Source organism: Musca domestica, unplaced genomic scaffold, assembly GCF_030504385.1.
Source record: "Musca domestica strain aabys unplaced genomic scaffold, Musca_domestica.polishedcontigs.V.1.1 37, whole genome shotgun sequence".
In the NCBI taxonomy this organism is placed as follows: Eukaryota; Metazoa; Arthropoda; class Insecta; order Diptera; family Muscidae; genus Musca; species Musca domestica.
Genome location: NW_026712321.1, coordinates 3673435 through 3694384, shown reverse-complemented (window position 1 = coordinate 3694384; position 20950 = coordinate 3673435). Strand labels below are relative to the sequence as shown.

General features: G+C 31.5%; 1 protein-coding gene across 1 annotated transcript; it reads left to right on the top strand.

The window, feature by feature from the left end:
* The first annotated feature begins 14216 nt into the window (after window positions 1-14216).
* LOC101889832 (general odorant-binding protein 57c) lies at window positions 14217-14923 on the top strand. The gene is made up of 2 exons (XM_005189112.4): window positions 14217-14350; window positions 14541-14923. The coding sequence occupies exons 1-2, from the start codon at window positions 14300-14302 to the stop codon at window positions 14877-14879; spliced, it is 390 nt and encodes a 129-aa protein (XP_005189169.1). The 5' UTR covers window positions 14217-14299; the 3' UTR covers window positions 14880-14923.
* The last annotated feature ends 6027 nt before the right edge of the window (window positions 14924-20950 follow it).

The window sequence follows — 20950 nt, the reverse complement described above, 5'->3', positions numbered from 1 at the left end:
AACATAACAAAAATGTCTGTTAAAAGCAGTAGTGCAAACAATATAAGAGTGTGCTAAAAATTGAAATTAAATAAGTAAAGCAAAACACAAAATTACTGTGATTGTGGATGTGTATGCGAATTGTTGTAAACAAATCGAAATGTGACACTAGTTATGTTTTGTTGTTGGATATAAATGCCGACGGCAATCTCATGGGAGACGGACGGACGTACAAACTTGTTGAAAACGACCGAAGGCTTTGTTTGTTTAGCAAGCACAACACTAACAAATTTAGGTATGTCACTTTAGAAGTAATTCAGAGTGTACATACCTTTGTTGTGGCGGTTTAATTAAAATGAAATGAAGTTTATTTAGATTTGATGGTGGTGATCGATGATCCCGTAGTTGTTGTTGACGACGTAGTCGTTGTATCTTCGGTGAGGCAAAGAGACGGATCGTAGAATCCAATGTTTTTGCTGCGAAACAGTCGTTCCTTTGTTGTTTTTCCTCGTGAAGGAAGGAGACAGATCGTAAAATCCGGCTCGAAGGACCAATGTTTGCGTAGCAAAATGAAAATAAAAGAAATGGGAGAAAAATAAAAACACAATAAATTAATATTTTTTCCCACTGAGCAGTGGACTGTATATTTTTTTATAGGGTGGTTGTTCGTAGAACAATATTACCTTCGTACAAAGGGTTTTTAGCAGTAGAACGTAATCCTATGCTTGTTAGTACTCGTAGAGTCGGTAGAATACTGTAAAGGCGGCAATTACAAACGTCACTCCTTAGGAAATGTCATTACCTTTGACATTATATACGAAATACAAAGTCGTATTAAGAGGTAGTAGACATTACCTAAGGAGGAGAAAAATCACCCGTGTTACAAATATGTAATATTAACGCAATTTAATGAAAATTAAGTTTGAAATTAAACAAATGCTATGTATTTTTTTCATTCAAAAACAAAAAAAAAAAACGCTTCAACTGCATTGCAGTCGAAGCCGAACAGCCGTGGCGTCCATGTCCATAAATTTCGTTACATGTTATGCAAAATGACATTTTTATTACTGTTATTTTAAAGTAATTTACAAACCAGTAAATTCCATTTGGCATTTTATGTCCGACGCTTTTTTATGTGGTGACAAAAACAAAAACAAAAACAACAACTACAAAAAGGAGTGCTGTTAACATTCATTGTTTAGCAACAATGTTGTTGTTGCTGTTGTTTTTCTTATCAGCCTTTGACACAAACACTCACTCACACACGCACACACACACACACCCAAAAGAAAGGATATTTTTTTCGTTGGTTTGTCATAAAGTTGCATTTAATATACGCAGCCGGGTCATTGATGTATACATACATACATACATACATACACATAAAAAAGTCGTATATAGCTAAAATATTGCGTCAAAATAACTGTGAAATATCTATAAAAAACGAAGAGAAGAGACGAGCGAAAATCTGCATAATAGCATGATTTACATGACAGGCAAACAGCCAGAGAATGGACGAAAGAAGCGAATGGCGGATGGATGGATGGATGGATCATTGACAAAGATCAACAGGGGATATGAAATTTATTACTTATTACGCACACAATGAAAGTGATAGGAAGAAAAAAGGGAGGGGGTAAAAGGATAATGAAAAGGATTTAGATTGGTTTAATGGAGGAAAAAAAGTTCTTCAAGGCAGCATAGAGAACAAATGTAAAGTTGTAAAAACTATTTTTTAAGGGTCCCCAAGACTTAGATTTTTTAAAAAATATTTCAGTTGGATATCCATAGGCGCGGATTTTTAAAAAAAAAATGTTCAAAGGTATCAAAAGGCGTGGATTTTTTAAAAAAAATATCAAAAGGCGTGGATTTTTTAAAAAAAATATCAAAAGGCATGGATTTTTTAAAAAAATATCAAAAGGCGTGGATTTTTTAAAAAAATATCAAAAGGCGTGGATTTTTTAAGAAATATTTTCAAAAGGTATCAAAAGGCGTGGATTTTTTAAGAAATATTTTCAAAAGGTATCAAAAGGCGTGGATTTTTTTTGAATATTTTTCAAAGACTTCCATTGGCGTAAGTTTTTTAAAACATATTTACCAAAGATATCCATAGGCGTGGATTTAAAAAAAAAAATTCAAGGACATCTATAAGAATGGATTTTTTAAAAAAATATTTTCAAAAAGTATCAAAAGGCGTGGATTTTTTTAAAAAATAATTTTTCAAAAATTTTTATTGGCGTAAGTTTTTTAAAAATTACCAAAGATATCCATAAGCGTGGATTTTTTAAAAAATATTTTCCAAATGGATATACCATAAGCGTGGATTTTTTAAAAAAATATTTTTTTCAAGGACATCTATAAGAGTGGATTTTTTAAAAAAATATTTTTCAAGGACATCCATACGAGAGGGTTTTTTAAAAAAATATTTTTTCAAGGAGTGGGTTTTTTAAAAAAAATATTTTTTTTCATGGACATCCATAGGAGTTTTTTTTTTAAAAAATATTTTTTCAATGACATTTATAGGAGTGGGCTTTTTTAGAAAAATATTTTTTTCATGGACATCCATAGGAGTGTTTTTTTTTTAATATTTTTCAAGAACATCCATAAGAGAGGATTTTTAAAAAAAAATTTTCAAGGACATCCATAGGAGTGGATTTTTAAAAAAAATTCAAGGACATCTATAAGAGTGGATTTTTTAAAAAAAACATTTTTCAAGGACAACCATAAGAGAGGATTTTTTTAAAAAAAAAATTTTTCAAGGACATCCATAGGAGTGGATTTTTTAAAAAAATATTTTCAAAAAGTATCAAACGCCGAGGATTTTTTAAAAAATATTTTTCAAAGATTTCCATTGGCCTAAATTTTTTAAAAAATATTTAAAATTTTTTTTTAAAAAATATTTACCAAAGATATCCATAGGCGTGGATTTTTTTAAAAAATATTTACCAAAGATATCCATAGGCGTGGATTTTTTAAAAAATATTTACCAAAGATATCCATAGGCGTGAATTTTTTAAAAAATATTTTCAAAATATACAGATAAGCGTGGATTTAAAAAAAAAATTAAATGTCATTTATAAGAGTGGATTTTTTAAAAAAATATATTTTTCAAGGACATCCATAAGAGAGGATTTTTTAAAAAAATATTTTTTTCAAGGACATCTATAAGAGTGGATTTTTTAAAAAAATATTTTTCAAGGACATCCATACGAGAGGGTTTTTTAAAAAAATATTTTTTCAAGGACATTTATAGGAGTGGGTTTTTTAAAAAAAATATTTTTTTTCATGGACATCCATAGGAGTGGTTTTTTTTTTAAAAAATGTTTTTTCAATGACATTTATAGGAGTGGGCTTTTTTAAAAAAATATTTTTTTTCATGGACATCCATAGGAGTGTTTTTTTTTAATATTTTTCAAGAACATCCATAAGAGAGGATTTTTTAAAAAAAAATTTTTCAAGGACATCCATAGGAGTGGATTTTAAAAAAAAAAATTCAAGGACATCTATAAGAGTGGATTTTTAAAAAAAAAAACATTTTTCAAGGACATCCATAAGAGAGGATTTTTAAAAAAATTTTTTTTCAAGGACATCCATAGGAGTGGATTTTTAAAAAATATATTTTTTCAGGGACATCCATAAGAGTGGATTTTTAAAAAACATTTTTTCGGGACATCCATAGAAGTGGATTTTTAAAAATCATTTTTTGAAGGACATCTGTAAGAGAGGATTTGAAAAAAAATATTTTTTCAAAGACATCCATACGAGAGGATTTTTTAAAAAATATTTTTTCAAGGACATCCATAGGAGTGTTATTTAAAAAAATATATATTTTTTTTCATGGATATCCATAAGAGTGGATTTTTTAAAAAAATTTTTTAAAGGACATCCATAAGAGTGGATTTTTTAAAAAATATTTTTATTAAAGACATCCATAAGACTGGATTAAAAAAATATTTTCAGGTATATCCATAGGCGTGGATTTTTTTACAATTATTTTTTTTAATTATCCATGGGCGTTGATTTTTTAAAAAATATTTTTTCAAGGACGTCCATAAGAGTGGATTAAAAAAAGGATTTTCAGGTATATCCATATTTTCAGGTATATCCATATGCATTTTTAACAATTATTTTTTAAGATTATCCATGGGCGTTGATTTAAAAAAATATTTTTTCAAGGACTTGTAGATTTATATCCATATGCGTGGATTTTTTTAACAATTATTTTTTTTTGGTTATGCATTGACGTGGATTTTTTAAAAATATGTTTTAAGGTTATCCATGGGCGTGGATTTTTTTAAAAATATTTTTTAATGTTATCCAGTGTCGTACATTTTTTAAAAAATATTTATCAAGGTTGTCCGTATGGTGTGAATTTTTTAAAAATATTTTTCAACTTTGTCCAAATGGCGTGGATTTTTTAAAAATATTTTCAAGGTTATCCTAGGTCGTGGATTTTTTAAAATATTTTTTTCAAGGTTATCCAAGGTCGAGGATTTTTTAAAAAATATTTTTCAAGGTTATCCAAGGTCGTGGATTTTTTAAAAAAATATTTTTCAAGGTTATCCAAGGTCGAGGTTTTTTTAAAAAAATATTTTTCAAGGTTATCCTTGTGCGCGGATTTTTTAAAACAGTTTTTTCAAGGTTATCCATTTGCATGGATTTATAAATAAATATTTTTCGAGATTATCCATAGGCGTGGATTTTTAAAAAAATTATTTTCAAGGTTATCCATTTGCGTGGATTTTTTAAAAATATTTTTCAAGGTTATCCAAGGTCGTGGATTTTGTAAAAATATTTTTCAAGGTTATTCAAGGTCGTGGATTTAAAAAAAAAATATTTTTAAAGGTTATCCTTAGGCGCGGAATTTTTAAAACAGATTTTTCAAGGTTATCCATTTGCAAGGATTTATAAATAAATATTTTTCGAGATTATCCATTGGCGTGGATTTTTAAAAAACAATTTTCAAGGTTATCCATTTGCGTGGATTTTTAAAAAATATGTTTCGAGGTTATCCATTGGCGTGGATTTTTAAAAAATAATTTTCAAGGTTATCCATTTGCGTGGATTTTTAAAAAAAATGTTTCGAGGTTATCCATTGGCGTGGATTTTTAAAAAAATATTTTTCGACATTACGTTCATTTTACATTCACGCCCATGGATTTTTTAAGAAATATTTTTCGACATTACCCATAGGCTTGGATTTTTAAAAAAGTTATTTTTATACCCTCAGCCATATGGCTACAGAGGGTATATATCATTTGATACGGTCAAAACGTGCCTAGTCGAAATAACGGTTTTAGACCCTAGGTCTCTTTGGACCAAATCCGTTTCAGAACATTTGGAGACGATCTAGCGATGTCCGTCCGTCCGTCCGTCCGTCCGTCTGTCTGTCTGTCTGTCTGTCTGGCTGGCTGGTGCGCACGATAACTCTCGAAGGGAGTATCCAATTTGGTCCAAACTTGGTACATCGTAATATTTTTGTCAAACTTAGATCGAGTTCGGAGATGGGCAATATCGGTTCACTCCTTCTGGTACCTCCCCCACAAAAGTTCGAAATTTTCAAAAAATTTATTTTTTGCACAGAATGAGAAATTATAGTCCGATTTTGCTCCAACTTTGCAAATCCCAATATTTGCGTCAGTGTGATGTCGGGTGTGAAAATGGAAAATATCGGCCCACTCCATCAAGTACCTCCCCCACAAATGGTAAAAATTTTGAATAATTACAACTCTCATAAAATGTGATGTAAGTGTCCGATTGTCTTAAAATTTTACACATCCCAATATTTATATTAACCCAAGGTCTGGTGTTAAGATGGAATATATCGGTCCACTCCTTCTGGTACCTCCCCCACAAAAGGTCGAAATTGTCAAAAAAAAAAATATTTTTTTTTTTTGCACAGAAAGAGAAAGAATAATCCGATTATGCTCCAACTTTGCAAATCCTAATATTTGCATCATTGCTAGGTCTGGTGCGAAAATGGAGAATATCGGTCCACTTCTTCTTGTACCTCCCCCACAAAGGGTCAAAACTTTAAATAATCACAACTCTCATAAAATGTCTAAAATGTCCTGATTGTCTTGAAATTTCACACATCCCAATATTTATATTAACCCAAGATCTGATGTTAAGATGGAATATATCGGTCCACTCCTTCTGGTACCTCCCCCACAAAAGGTTGAAATTTGCAAAAAATATATTTTTTGCATAAAAAGAGAAAGGATAATCCGATTTTGCTCTCACTTTGCAAATCCTAATATTTGCATCAGTTCTACGTTAGGTGTAAAAATGGACAATATCGGTTCACTCCTTCAAGTACCTCCTCCACAAATGTTCAAAATTTTGAATAATTACAACTCTCATAAAATGTGATTTATGAGTCCGATTGTCTTCGAATGGCGCACATCCCAATATTTATATTAACCCAAGCTCTGGTGTTAAGATGAAGTATATCGGTCAACATCTTATGGTAACTCCCTCACAAATGGTCGAAAATTTAAGATATATATTTTCTGCACAGAAAGGAAGCAATAATCTAATTTTGAAAAACATAACGCTCAAAGAAAGCGAAATAAAGATTCAACTCTTTTCAAATTTCACACATACAAATAATTTTTGATAACACCAGATCTGTTTTGAAGATGATCCTATATATCTGCGAACACCTTCTGGTACCTCACCCACAAAGAGACACATTTTTCAATATTTTTATCTGTCATAAATTGCGAAACAACTCAGTGATTCTTTACAATTGCTATATCCATTTGCTATAATAATATTTATATCATATTTATGTAGGTCCGATACGAAATTGACAATATTGACCCATTCTTTAAAAACCCACAGAGGGTGAAGAGGGCTGAGGGTATACATCTGTCGGCTAAGCCGACCGATACTTTTTTACTTGTTAAATATCTAAATAGGCGTGAACATTAACGATATATTTTAAAAATGTTAGTAAAAATCCACGCCTATTAAAGTTTCTCAAAAAAAAAAAAAAAAATTAACGCACATTGGTGTCTCAAAAAATATTTTTTAAAAAATTAAGGCTTATTAATGTCTCTGAAAAAATATTATTTAAAAAAATAACGCCAATTGATGTCTTTAAAAAAATAGTTTTTTAAAAATTAACGACTACTGGTGTCTTGCAAAAAAAATATTTTTTTATAAAACTAACACCTATTGATGTCTCTAAAAAAATATTTTTTAAATAATGCATTTCTTTCTGCATTTTTTTAAATTCACGCCCATGAATAGCTAAAAAATATTTTTTAAAAAATTCACGCCTATGGATATCTTGGAAAATAATTAAAATATTTTTTTTCAAAGACATCAGGAGGCCAGGCATGTTCAAAAAATATTTTTGCAAGGACATCAAGTGACGTGAATTTTTTTTTTTATAAAATTAAAGGTTTCTGTAGGCGAAGTTTTTTGAAAAAAAATTTAAGTTGTCTATAGGCGTAGATTTTTTAAGAAAAATTTTAATGTATTATTCCCAAATAAAAGATGTATCAGAGTTCGTGACTTTTTTCCAAGGAAAACAATTAGGAAATATATCCGAGCCTCAAATATTGATTTTGCTTCTATAGCTTCCTTTCAATATATATATCACAAATGTCATCATATTTGCCCCCCAAAAATAAAATTCACAAATTGAGACAACGACCTGTTTTATATTTTCATGGTCTAACTTTTTAACATTTCTTGTTAGCGGTTTTGTTTTACTAATTTAATTAGTTAAAATATGTATATTTTGTCAAATAATATTGTTATTAGTTTTGGTGATTCATGACATGCGATAAAAATTTGTCAAATATCATGTTTTGCAGTTCGCTATTTGTTTTTGCAATTTGTCATGTTTGATGTGACATCGAATTGGGGGAAATCAAATTGGGAATATTAAAAACAAGGAAAACAAAAAATGAATTTAAAAAACAAATTGCAAAACTTGAGGTAAATTGCTAAATTTGAAGGGATGCTGTGGCGTATAACTATTGACAGTACGTATACGACACCTGCATCAAAAAAATACATGATGGAAAATAGGATTTTTATTTGAAATAAATCAGAAACTTTATGAAGGTTAGAGGCCGGAGGCACTAAATAAAAAGGATAATGGATGCATGGGGCTACAAAGAAGAACAATAGTTCTCCCTTTCTTTATAGAACCTATACTGAGGAGATAAATGGCTAATGAGTACAGTGTGAGATGAAAAAACTGCAACCAACTTCAGACTGCTGTCATTTCAAAGCCACTCGTCCGACAGCTGTTAAAATTATTCCAGTGACAGCTCATTATATTGTTTACAAGCGTACAAAAGCATTTTGGTGAGAATTTTCAAGAAAAAAAATTATTCCGTGATGGAATTCAAGCGTGATAGTGTGATTTCTTTTTATTTGGCTGGAAAACTACAAGTGGCTATCGTTAGAGCACTCCAGCATTTAAATGTGAATAAATCTTTTGCGTCTCGTACCATCGTTTGTTACCGTGCGATACTGGTAGCGTAGCCTGGCGTCAAGGAAGTGGAGGGAAGAAAACAGCAACATCAGCAGAAATGGTTCGAAAAGTAAAGAAGCGACGAAAGTGATCGAAACTCTCCTCGCAGTGCCCGAAAAATTGGCTTGTGAGCTGAACATATCGCAATATTCCTTCCATTCGGCAATTATTGAAAAATGAGCTCTGGGTAAAGCCATTGAAATTCCAAAAATTGCATAAACTTACACCGCAACAGATAGAATAGAAAATAGACTCAAAAGAGCTAAAGAGTTGCTTCGCTTGGCCGCAAGTGGTGAACTGCCGAATTTGGTTTTCTCTCTCTCCGATGAGAAAACATTCGTTGTCCAGCAGTTTGTAGATCGTTTCTACTTGCCAAAGAGGTCAGCTGATGGTCAAATGTGCACCTTCGGTTGGCCACCAAAACTTAAGCGCCGGCCATGGTGATGGTGTGGGCCGCCATAACAGCCGATGGTCGCTCTCCGCTCGTATTAAGCGACTGTGGCATCAGAGTAAATGCCGAATATTATCGCGAAAATATTCTGGAGGGTGTATTAAGGCCTTGGTCACGCAATCATTTTAGCCGTAGACCTTGGACATTCCAACAGGACTCAGTACCATCGCACTCAGCATGCGCCACCCAAGAATTGTTACAAAATGAGGTTCCTCGCATCATTTCCAGTGCACAGTGGCCAACAAAATCTCCGGATACCAATCCGTTGGACTATTGTGTCTGGAGTATTTTGGAAAGCAAGGTTGGCACAAAAAAATACCAAAGTGTCGATCACTTGAAGCAAGTAACCAAACAAAATGATCCGCTCGTGTTTACTTGCCAAAGAGCTGAAAATATGCACCTTCGGTTGGCCACCAGAACTCAAGCGCCGGCCATTGTAATGGTGTGGGCCATAACGCCATGACAGCCGTGGCATCAGAATAAATGCCGAATATTAACGCGAAAATATTCTGGAGGGTGTATTAAAGCCTTGAATATGCGAACATTTTGGCGGCAGACCTTGGACATTCGAACAGGACTCAGCACCATCGCACTCAGAACGCGCCACGCAAAAATAGTTACAAAATTAAGATCCTCGCTTCATTTCCAGAGCACAATGGCCAGCAAAATCTGCGGATACTAATGTATCCGGACTATTGTGTCTGGGATATTTTGGAAAGCAAGGTTGGTACTAAAAAATACCAAAGTGTCGATCACCTGAAGCAAGTACACAAACAAAATAATCCGCTCGTGTTTACTTGCTAAAGAGCTCAGCTGTAAATGTGCACCTTCGGTTTGCCACCAGAACTCAAGCGTCGGCCATGGTGATTGTGTGGGCCGCCATAACAGCCGTGGCATCAGAATAAATGCCGAATATTATCGCGAAAATATTCTGGAGGGTATATTAAAGTCGTGAGCACGCAAACATTTTGGCTGGAGATCTGGACATTCCAATAGGAGGACTCAGCACGCACCACCCAAGAATGGTTACAAAATGAGGTTTCTGGCTTCTTTTCCAGTGCCTCCAAAATTTCCGGATGCCAATCCGTTGGACTATTGTGTCTGGAGTATTTTGGAAAGCAAGTTTGGCAGGGAAAAATACAAAAGTGTCGATCCCCTCAAGCAAGCGTTTCACCGGGAATGGGCCAAATTACCGCAGAGCAACATTCGGGCTCCGTGCGAAGGTTTCATTGGCCGTTTGAAGGACATAACTCGTGCCAAAGGTGACCAATTCGAACCAATCTAAATTTTCTTTAAAATTTGATGCTATTTCCGATATTTATACCCTACACGACAAAGTGATCAGGGTATTATGTCTTTGTGCATTTGTTTGTAACAGGCAAAAGGAAACGAGATAGACCCATAGTTCCTTTTGATGATCTGCATAGAATCACATTCTGAGTCGATTTATGCATGTCCGTTTGTCCGTCTCTCCGTCCGTCCGTCTGTCCATGTATTTTTGTGAACAAAGTACAGTTCGCATTTATTGCCTTATCCAGATGAAAATCATTCGTTTGGCCCAAGGACGAACCCTATTGAAATTGGAGATAATCGGTAAAAATTTAGATATAGCTCCCATATACATCTTCGTCCGATTTGCCTTTTATTGTGCACCAAACGTGTAATATCAGCCCGAATTGTATGGAATTTTGCACATACAACCAAATTAGGCCTGAAAATAAGTATGCCAAATTTGATCGAAATCGGTTAAGATAGAGCTATAGCTCCATGTATGTTGTTCTTCCGATTTGTTATTTTTGCCCTCCGCTGCCGTAATAGGCGCTCTGTACCAACAATATTTGGGGAAATATATCAAATGCAGCTCAGAAATACATTTGCTAAATTTTATCGAAATCGGTTCAGAATTGGATATAGCTCCCATATATAACTTCGTCCGATTTACATTGGATTGTGCACCAAACGTCTAATATTTGCCCAAATGGGATGAAATTTGGCACATACAACCAAATTAGGCCTGAAAATAAGTATGCCAAATTTCATCGAAATCGGTTAAGATATAGCTATAGTTCTCATGTATGTTGTTCATCCGATTTATTATTTTTGTCCTCCGCAGCCGTAATATGCGCTCTGTACCAACAATATTTGGGGAAATATATCAAATGCAGCTCAGAAATACATTTGCTAAATTTTATCGAAATCGGTTCAGAATTGGATATAGCTCCCATAGATATCTTCGTCCGATTTGCCTTTTATTGTGCACCAAACGTCTAATATTTGTCCAAATGGGATGGAATTTGGCACATACGACCGAATTAAGTCTAGAAGCTATTATATCAAATTTGATGAAGATCGGTTCAGATATAGCTATAGCTCCCATACATACTGTTCATCCGATTTGTCATATTTGTTACCCACAGCCGTAATATGCACTCCGTAACAACGACTCCGCCCGACTTTAAGACATTCTTTACTGGTTTAACAATTATTTTGTAGGTTATCCATGGGCGTTGATTTAAAAAAAAATATTTTTTCAAGGACAACTACAATAGTGAATTAAGAAAATATTTTCAGGAATTCTCAGGAATTTTCAGGGATTTAGAAAATATTTTCATCCATATGCGTGGATTTTTTAACAATTATTTTTTTGGGTTACCCATGGGCGTTGATTTTTTAAAAAATATTTTTCCATGGACTTGTTGATGTAGAGTGGATTAACAGTTATATCTATATGCGTGGATTTTTCAACAACTATTTTTTATGTTATCCATGGGGGGGATTTTTTAACAATTATTTTTTCTAAGTTATTCATTGATGTGGATTTTTTAAAAATATGTTTTAAGGTGATCTATGGGCGTGGATTTTTTTAAAAAATATTTTTAATGCTATCAATGGGCGTGGATTTTTTAAAAAATATTTTTAATGCTATCAATGGGCGTGGATTTTTTAAAAAATATTTTTAATGCTATCAATGGGCGTGGATTTTTTAAAAAATATTTTTAATGCTATCAATGGGCGTGGATTTTTTAAAAAATATTTTTAATGCTATCAATGGGCGTGGATTTTTTAAAAATATTTTTCAAGTTTATCCATTTGCATTAATTTTTAAATAAATATTTTTCGAGATTATCCATAGGCGTGGATTTTTTAAAAAAATATTTTTCAAGGTTATCCATTTGCGTAGATTTTTAAAAAAATATATTTTTCAAGGTTATCCATTTGCGTAGATTTTTAAAAAAAATATTTTTCAAGGTTATCCATTTGCGTAGATTTTTAAAAAAAAATATTTTTCGACATTACTCCTGGGCGTGGATTTAAAAAAAAATATTTTTCAAGGTTATCCATTTGCGTAGATTTTAAAAAAAAATATTTTTCAAGGTTATCCATTTGCGTAGATTTTTAAAAAAATATTTTTCGACATTACTCCTGGGCGTGGATTAAAAAAAATCTTTTTCGACATTACCCCTGGGCGTGGACTTAAAAAAAAATCTTTTTCGATATTACCCATTTGTAAAAAATTTCTTTCGACATTACGTTCATTTTACATTCACGCCCATGGAATTTTTAAGAAAATTTTTTCGACATTACCCATAGTCTTGAATTTTTAAAAAAGTTATTTTTTGATATCTCCATAGGCGTGGACATCAACGATATCTTTAAAAAAATGTTATTAAAAATCTACGCCTATTGAAGTTTCTGAAAAAATATATATTTTTTTTTAATTTAACGCCCATTGACGTCCCAAAAATTATTTTTTTTAATTAACGCTTATTAATGTCTCTGAAAAAATGTTATTTCCAAAATTAATGCCAATTGATGTCTTTAAAAAAATATTTTTTAAAAAATTAACGACTACTGGTGTCTCCGCAAAAAAAATATTTTTTTATAAAATTAACCCCCATTAATGTCTCTAAAAAAATATTTTTTTAATAATGCATTTTTTCTGAATTTTTTTAAATTCACGCCCATGGATAGCTAAAAAATTCAAGCCTATAGATATCTTGTAAAATAATTAATTTTTTTTAAGGAATTAAGGAGGACAGGTATGTTCAAAAAATATTTTTGCAAGGACATCAACTGACGTGGATTTTTTTTATAAAATTAAAGGTATCTGTAGGCGAAGTTTTTTGAAAAAAAAATTAAGTTGTTGTAGGCGTGGATTTTTTAAGAAAAATTTTAATTTATTATTCCCAAATACAAGATGTATCAGATTTCTTAACTTTTTTCCAAAGACAACACATCAAAAATGTATCCGAACCCCAAAAATTGATTTTTTCCTATAATTTTCTTTTAATATTACCTTATATTAGTTAAGTTTGAAAATTCTTATTCAATATTTGACTATCACAAATGTCATCATATTTGCCCCCCAAAAATAAAATTCACAAATTAAGACAACGACTTGTTTTCCATTTTCATGGTCTAACTTTTTAACATTTCATGTTAGCCGTTTTGTTTTACTAATTTAATTAGTTAAAATATGTATATTTTGTCAAATAATATTGTTATTAGTTTTGGTGATTCATGACATGCGATAAAAATTTGTCAAATATCATGTTTTGCAGTTCGCTATTTGTTTTTGCAATTTGTCATGTTTGATGTGACATCGAATTGGGGGAATCAAATTTCGGATGTTAAAAAAGGAAAACAAATATATATATATATATATATATATATATATATATATATATATACATTAAAAAAAATGCAAAAATGGAGGAAAAAGTGTAAATTTTAAGGAATTCGGTGGCGTATGACTATTGACAGTACGTATACGACAACTGCATCAAAAGGAAATGAAGGAATGTCCAATTTTAATATTAGATTTTTATTTAAAAAATTTAAATAATAAAATTTTTATGGAGCTAGATTTCTGGCTAAGGGAAACATTTAGATATAGCTTGCTGTTTATATTATTTTTAAAGATATAATTTTATTTATTTATTTTTTTAATTATTTTATTCAAACTTTCAGACAATATAGCAATATGATGAAACCTCCTCTCCCCCCCCCCGCCCCCTTTAGACGCAGGCGTCAAATCATTTGTTTTACACCGCTGCAATTGATTTGTTAATGAAATGATGAAAAACCTTTCAAAAACATGCCGATTAAATCAAACGTGGCTAATAAATAAAATCGAATTAAATTTAAATTTCCATTCATTAGAATTTACATGAAAACAAATCTAAATCAATTAAAAATAAACAGCTAACAAATATAATTGATTTTAAACATGCCATCAAATTGAGTTTGAATATGGCCAACAATTTCGTATAAAAATTCAATCCCAGTCATCAATAGAGTGTCAGTTGAAAGGTGTTCAGCCAACAAATCGTCGAAGCAAAAGGGAAAAAAATTAAAAAAAAAAACCAAACATGAAATTTTATTTGTGTTTATCCATTTGTGCTGTAGTCCTTATGGGTGGGGTAAGTTTGGGGGGGGGGAGAAGAAATTTCGGAACAGGGAAAATTTTCAAAATTTTAGTTTTCCACTACAAAAATATTTCCATGAGACCGGGACATCCAAGAAGCCACTGATAGCTCTTGCCATAACAATTTCTATATTCTCAAATTTAATTTTTTTTTTTCAAAATAAAATCCCTCCCTTTCTCTTTAGGCCCTGGCCGAATACGAAGAATACAAGGAAATGGCCACGAAATGCATGGAGCAAAACAATATCACGGAAGACGAATTCGAGGCCATACCCAAAGGTGAGGACTTCGATCCCGAAACCTTGGATGAACGTTTCAAATGTTTCACCCACTGTATGGTCGAGGATATGGGTTATTTGGATGAGACCGGAAAGTTGGATTTGAGCAAGTTGGAACAAGATGAACGTGTTACCCAGGAACACATGGATGCTGCCATCAAATGTAAGGCTGAAAATGAATTTATCGATGAACCTTGCGAGTATAGTTTCAAAATGATGACCTGTGCTCTGGACGCCATGATGTGAACGAGGTTAGGAGGAAGGGAGGAAAATGTACTGGAATAGAATTACACGAAATACAAATAATGGCAATAACAATAATTTAAATGAATTTTATTTTAAAAATAAAATGAAATAAATTAAAATTTTCAATTTAAAATTTAATTTTCATTTTTTGGAGGCTTAATAAAGACCCCTTACCGATTTTAAACATGCTATGCCATATGCGTGGATTTTTTAAAAATATTTTTTTTAAAGAATGTCCACAGGCGTGGATTTTTTTATAAATATTTTTTTCAAGGGTTTACACAGACGTGGATTTTTTTATAAACATTTTTTCAAGGGTGTCCACAGGCGTGGATTTTTTATAAATGTTTTTTTTCAAGGGTGTACACAGGCGTGGATTTTTTATAAATATTTTTTTCAAGGGTTTACACAGGCGTGGATTTTTTATAAACATTTTTTTCAAGGGTTTACACAGGCGTGGATTTTTTATAAATATTTTTTTCATGGGTTTACACAAGCGTGGATTTTTTATAAATATTTTTTTAAGGGTGTCCACAGGCATGGATTTTTTAAAAAAATATTTTTTTCAAGGGTGTCCACAGGCATGGATTTTTTAAAAAAATATTTTTTTCAAGGGTGTTCACAGGCGTGAATTTTTTTAAAAATATTTTTTCAAGGGTGTACACAGGCGTGGAGTTTGTTATAAATATTATTTCAAGGGTGTTCACAGGTGTGGATTTTTTTATAAATATTTTTTCAAGGGTTTACACAGGCGTGGATTTTTTATAAATATTTTTTCTAGGGTGTCCACAGGCGTGGGTTTTTTTTACAAATATTTTTAAGGGTTTACACAGGCGTGAGTTTTTTTAAAATTATTTTTCAAGGGTGTCCATATACGTGGATTTTTTATAAATATTTTTTTCAAGGTTGTCCACAGGCTTGGATTTTTTTTATAAATATTTTTTTCAAGGGTGTCCACAGGTGTGGATTTTTTTATAAATATTTTTTTCAAGGGTGTCCACAGGCGTGGATTTTTTTATAAATATTTTTTTCAAGGGTGTCCACAGGCGTGGATTTTTTGATAAATATTTTTTTCAAGGGTGTCCATAGGAGTTTATTTTTTTAAAAAAATATTTTCAAATATCACCATGAGCTTGGTTTTTTTTGGAAAATTTTTTTTCAAGGATGTACACAGGCGTGGACTTTTTATAAATATTTTTTAAGGTTGTTTTAAGTATCACCATGAACTTGGATTTTTTTGAAAATTATTTTTCAAGGGTGTCCACAGGCTCGGATTTTTTATAAATATTTTTTCAAGGGTGTTTCAAGTATCACCATGAGCTTGATTTTTTTTTATAAATATTTTTTTCAAGGGTGTGCACAGGCGTGGATTTTTTAATAAATATTTTTTTCAAGAGTGTTACAAGTATAACCATGAGCTTGGATTTTTTTTTGAAAATTATTTTTCAATGGTGTCCACATGCGAGTATTTTTTTTATAAATATTTTTTTTTCAAGGCTGTTTCAAGTGTCACCATGAGCATGGCTTTTTTTGGAAAATTATTTTTCAAGGATGTACACAGGCGTGGATTTTTTATAAATATTTTTTTCAAGGGTGTTCACAGGCGTGAATTTTTTTAAAAATATTTTTTCAAGGGTGTACACAGGCGTGGATTTTGTTATAAATATTATTTCAAGGGTGTTCACAGGTGTGGATTTTTTTATAAATATTTTTTTCAAGGGTGTCCACAGGTCTGGAATTTTTATAAATATTTTTTTTCAAGGGAGTTTCAAGTATCACCATGAGCTTGGATTTTTTTAAAAATATTTTTTCAAGAACATTCACAGGCGTGGATTTTTTTATAAATAATTTTTTCAAGGGTTTACACAGGCGTGGATTTTTTATTAATATTTTTTCAAGGGTGTCCACAGGCGTGGATTTTTTTATAAATATTTTTTTTCATGGGTGTACACAGGCGTGGATTTCTTAATAAATATTTTTTTCAAGGATGTACACAGGCGTGGATTTTTTATAAATATTTTTTCAAGGGTTTACACAGGCGTGGATTTTTTATAAATATTTTTTTCAAGGGTGTACACAGGCGTGGATTTTTTATAAATATTTTTTTCAAGGGTGTACACAGGCATGAATTTTTTATAAATATTTTTTCAAGGGTTTACACAGGCGTGGATATTTTTTACAAATATTTTTTTCAAGGGTTTACACAGGCGTGGATATTTTTTATAAATATTTTTTTCAAGGGTTTACACAGGCGTGGATATTTTTTATAAATATTTTTTTCAAGGGTTTACACAGGCGTGGATATTTTTTATAAATATTTTTTTCAAGGGTTTACACAGGCGTGGATATTTTTTATAAATATTTTTTTCAAGGGTTTACACAGGCGTGGATATTTTTTATAAATATTTTTTTCAAGGGTTTACACAGGCGTGGATATTTTTTTCAAGGGTGTTTCAAGTATCACCATGAGCTTGGATTTTTTTTTTTGAAAATTATCTTTCAAGGGTGTCCACAGGCGTGGATTTTTTTATAAATATTTTTTCAAGAGTTTACACAGGTGTGAGTTTTTTTAAACATATTTTTTGAAGGGTTTACACAGGCGTGGATTTTTTATAAATATTTTTTTCAAGGGTGTCCATAGGCGTGGATTTTTTATAAATATTTTTTTCAAGGATGTCCATAGGCGTGGATTTTTTATAAATATTTTTTTCAAGGTTGTCCACAGGCGTGGATTTTTTTTATAAATATTGTTTTCACGGTTGTCCACAGGCAAAGATTTTTTTATAAATATTTTTTTCAAGGGTATACAAAGACGTGGATTATTTTATGAACATTTTTTCAAGGGTGTCCACAAGTGTGGATTTTTTTAAAAAATATTTTCAAGTCCACAGGCGTAGATTTTTTATAAATATTTTTTAAGGGTGTACATAGGCGTGGATTTTTTATAAATATTTTTTTTCAAGGGTGTACACTGGCGTGGATGTTTTATAAATATTTTTTTTCAAGGTGTCCACAGGCGTGGATTTTTTATAAATATTTTTTCAAGGGTGTCCACAGTTGTGGACTTTTTTTTAAATATTTTTTCAAGGTTGTCCACAGGTGTGGATTTTTTTATAAATATTGTTTCAAGGGTGTCCACAGGTGTGGATTTTTTTATAAATATTTTTTTCAAGTCTGTCCACAGGCGTGGATTTTTTTTATAAAAATTTATTCAAGGGTGTTTCAAGTATCATCATGAACTTGGATTTTTTTATAAATATTTTTTTCAAGGGTGTCCATAGGCGTGGATTTTTTATAAATATTTTTTTCAAGGGTGTCCATAGGCGTGGATTTTTTATAAATATTTTTTTCAAGGTTGTCCACAGGCGTGGATTTTTTTTAAATATTGTTTTCACGGTTGTCCACAGGCAAAGATTTTTTTATAAATATTTTTTTCAAGGGTTTACACAGGCGTGGATTTTTTTTATAAATATTGTTTTCACGGTTGTCCACAGGCAAAGATTTTTTTATAAATATTTTTTTCAAGGTTGTCCACAGGCGTGGATTTTTTTATAAATATTTTTTTTTTAAAGAATATACACAGGCGTGGATTTTTTTTATAAATATTATACATACTCAGAACTCTAAATGTCAAGTTATCCATGATTTGGGGGGGGGGGGCCTTCCATCTCATTTTTAATACCGAAATTAATCTCCGTTTTTGGGGTCTCACCCCCGCCTTTTTCAAAATTAGATCGTCGTTTGGGCCTTTGTCGAGTAGTTCAATTATTTATTACTAATTTAAAAAATATTATTTTCCACGAAAATCTCATTTTTAATCTTTATTAATTAAATTTGAAAAGTGAAAAAAGCCGAAATTATTTTTGTAAGCTTGGTTTTGCACATTTCTTAGAAAGTATCACTCATAAAAAAATAATAATAAAAAAAATAAATAAATAAAAAATATATATTTTTTTATAAACTTTCACGATGTTTAACTTTTTTATCTTTGATTCAGGATATTACCAAGTTCTGCATGGGATCGCATCAAAAGCCAAAAAAAAAAGAAATATTAAGAAAAAAACATATGACTTACATATATGACCCCCACTGCATATGGAGGTTGTTAACAACCACCACTATCCAAGGACTCGGCAGTTATTATGATGCTGCTGTCGCCCTCGCAGTGTGACTCCCATCTCTGATGTTGAAGATTAATAAAGTTGAAAGATATTGTTATTTGTTCTAAAGAATTTTCCAACTCTGCTTCCCCCCTCCTCTGGGTTAGTTTTACGTGTTTATTAAAACAATTCTCCTTTGTCTGTTGTTTTTCTTCGTCTTCTCGCTGAGAGTTTGCAGGAATTTTTTGTTAACACACTTCATATGGTTGTATGTGTGTGCCGGCATATGTGTGTGTGTTTTTTCCTTTTCTTTTTTAAATTTACTTAAACTTTAAATTACAAAAGCAAGAACAAAGTACTTTCAACCGACAATATTCTTAAAAAACAGAAACAGAAACAAATCTTAAATCTTTCTTTTGTCTGAATAACAACTTTTTATTTGTGAAACAAAGTAATTTAACGCTTTATCAGCTTTCATTCGACAAAACACTTAATTACAAAACAATAAAATCCAAATTGTAATTCTAAAAGGATAGCTTAAATTCGATTTGAAATTGAGAGCAGAGGCCAGAGGCCAGACACTTTTCTGGGAAATCTAAATGAATAGAGGGTGGGTGAAAAAAAAAGAAAAATGACCATGAAATTATAGATAATATTTCTAGGCCAAAAAAAAAAAAATAAAAAAAAAATAAAAAATAAATAAAAAATAAATAAATAAAAAATAAATAAATAAAACATAGATAAATAGATAAATAAATAAATAAAAAAAATTAAAAAACAAAAAAAAATATAATAATAATAAATAAATAAAATAATAATAACAAGAAACAAAGCTGTAAGTTCGCCCGGGCCGAACTTTGAATACCCTTCACCATTTGGGACAAATTTGGAAATTTTCAAAAAATTAAAATCCATTAAAAATTCTGTTAAAATCTTAAAAAAAAAAATACCGAATATAGCCATACATTAGGGTCTATATGACGACGTGGACCTGCATACGCAACTTTTGTCATAAACCTTCACAGACAATTTTCTGTCATAGGCTGTAGTATCCATTACGAACTTCAAATACAAAATTTGAAGTAATTCCGGTTAATAATATCGCTGAAATCATCAAAATACCGAATATCAGGGGGTACCGTTATATGGGGGCTATACGAAAACGTGGACCTGCACAGACAATTTTCTGTCGTAGGGTGTAGTATTCATTACGAACCTCAAATACCAAATTTGAAACAATTCCGATGAATAATGTCGCTTAAATCATCGATTTATCGAATATCGGTAGGTACCGTTATATGGGGGCTATACGAAGACGTGGACCTGCACAGACAATTTCATGTCTTAGGCTGTAGTATTCATTTCGAACTTTAAATACCGAATTTGAAACAATTCTGGTGAATAAATTCGCTAAAATCATCAAAATACCGAATATCGGGAGGTACCATTATATGGGGGCTATACGAAGACAAGGACCTACACAGACAATTTTCTGTCACAGGCTGTAGCATCCATTACGAACTTCAAATACCAAATTTTAAACAATTCTGGTAAAAAAATTCCCATAAATGCATTAAAATACCGAATATCGGAAGGTACGGTTATTTGGGGGCTCTACGAAGACGTGGACCTGCACAGACAATTTTCTGTCTTAGGCTGAAGTATCCGTTACGAACTTCAAATGCCAAATTTTAAACAATTCCGGTAAATACTATCACTAAAATCATTAAAATGCCGAATATCGGGAGATACCGTTATGTGGGGGCTATACGAAGACGTGGACCTGCACAGACAATTTTCTGTCATAGGCTGTAACATCCATTTCGAACTTCAAATACCAAATTTGAAGGAATTCGGTGAATAATGTCGCTAAAATCATCAAAATACCGAATATCGGGAGGTACCGTTATATGAGGGCTATACGAAGATGTGGACCTATATGGCCCATTTTCAATACCAAAAGTCCTGCAG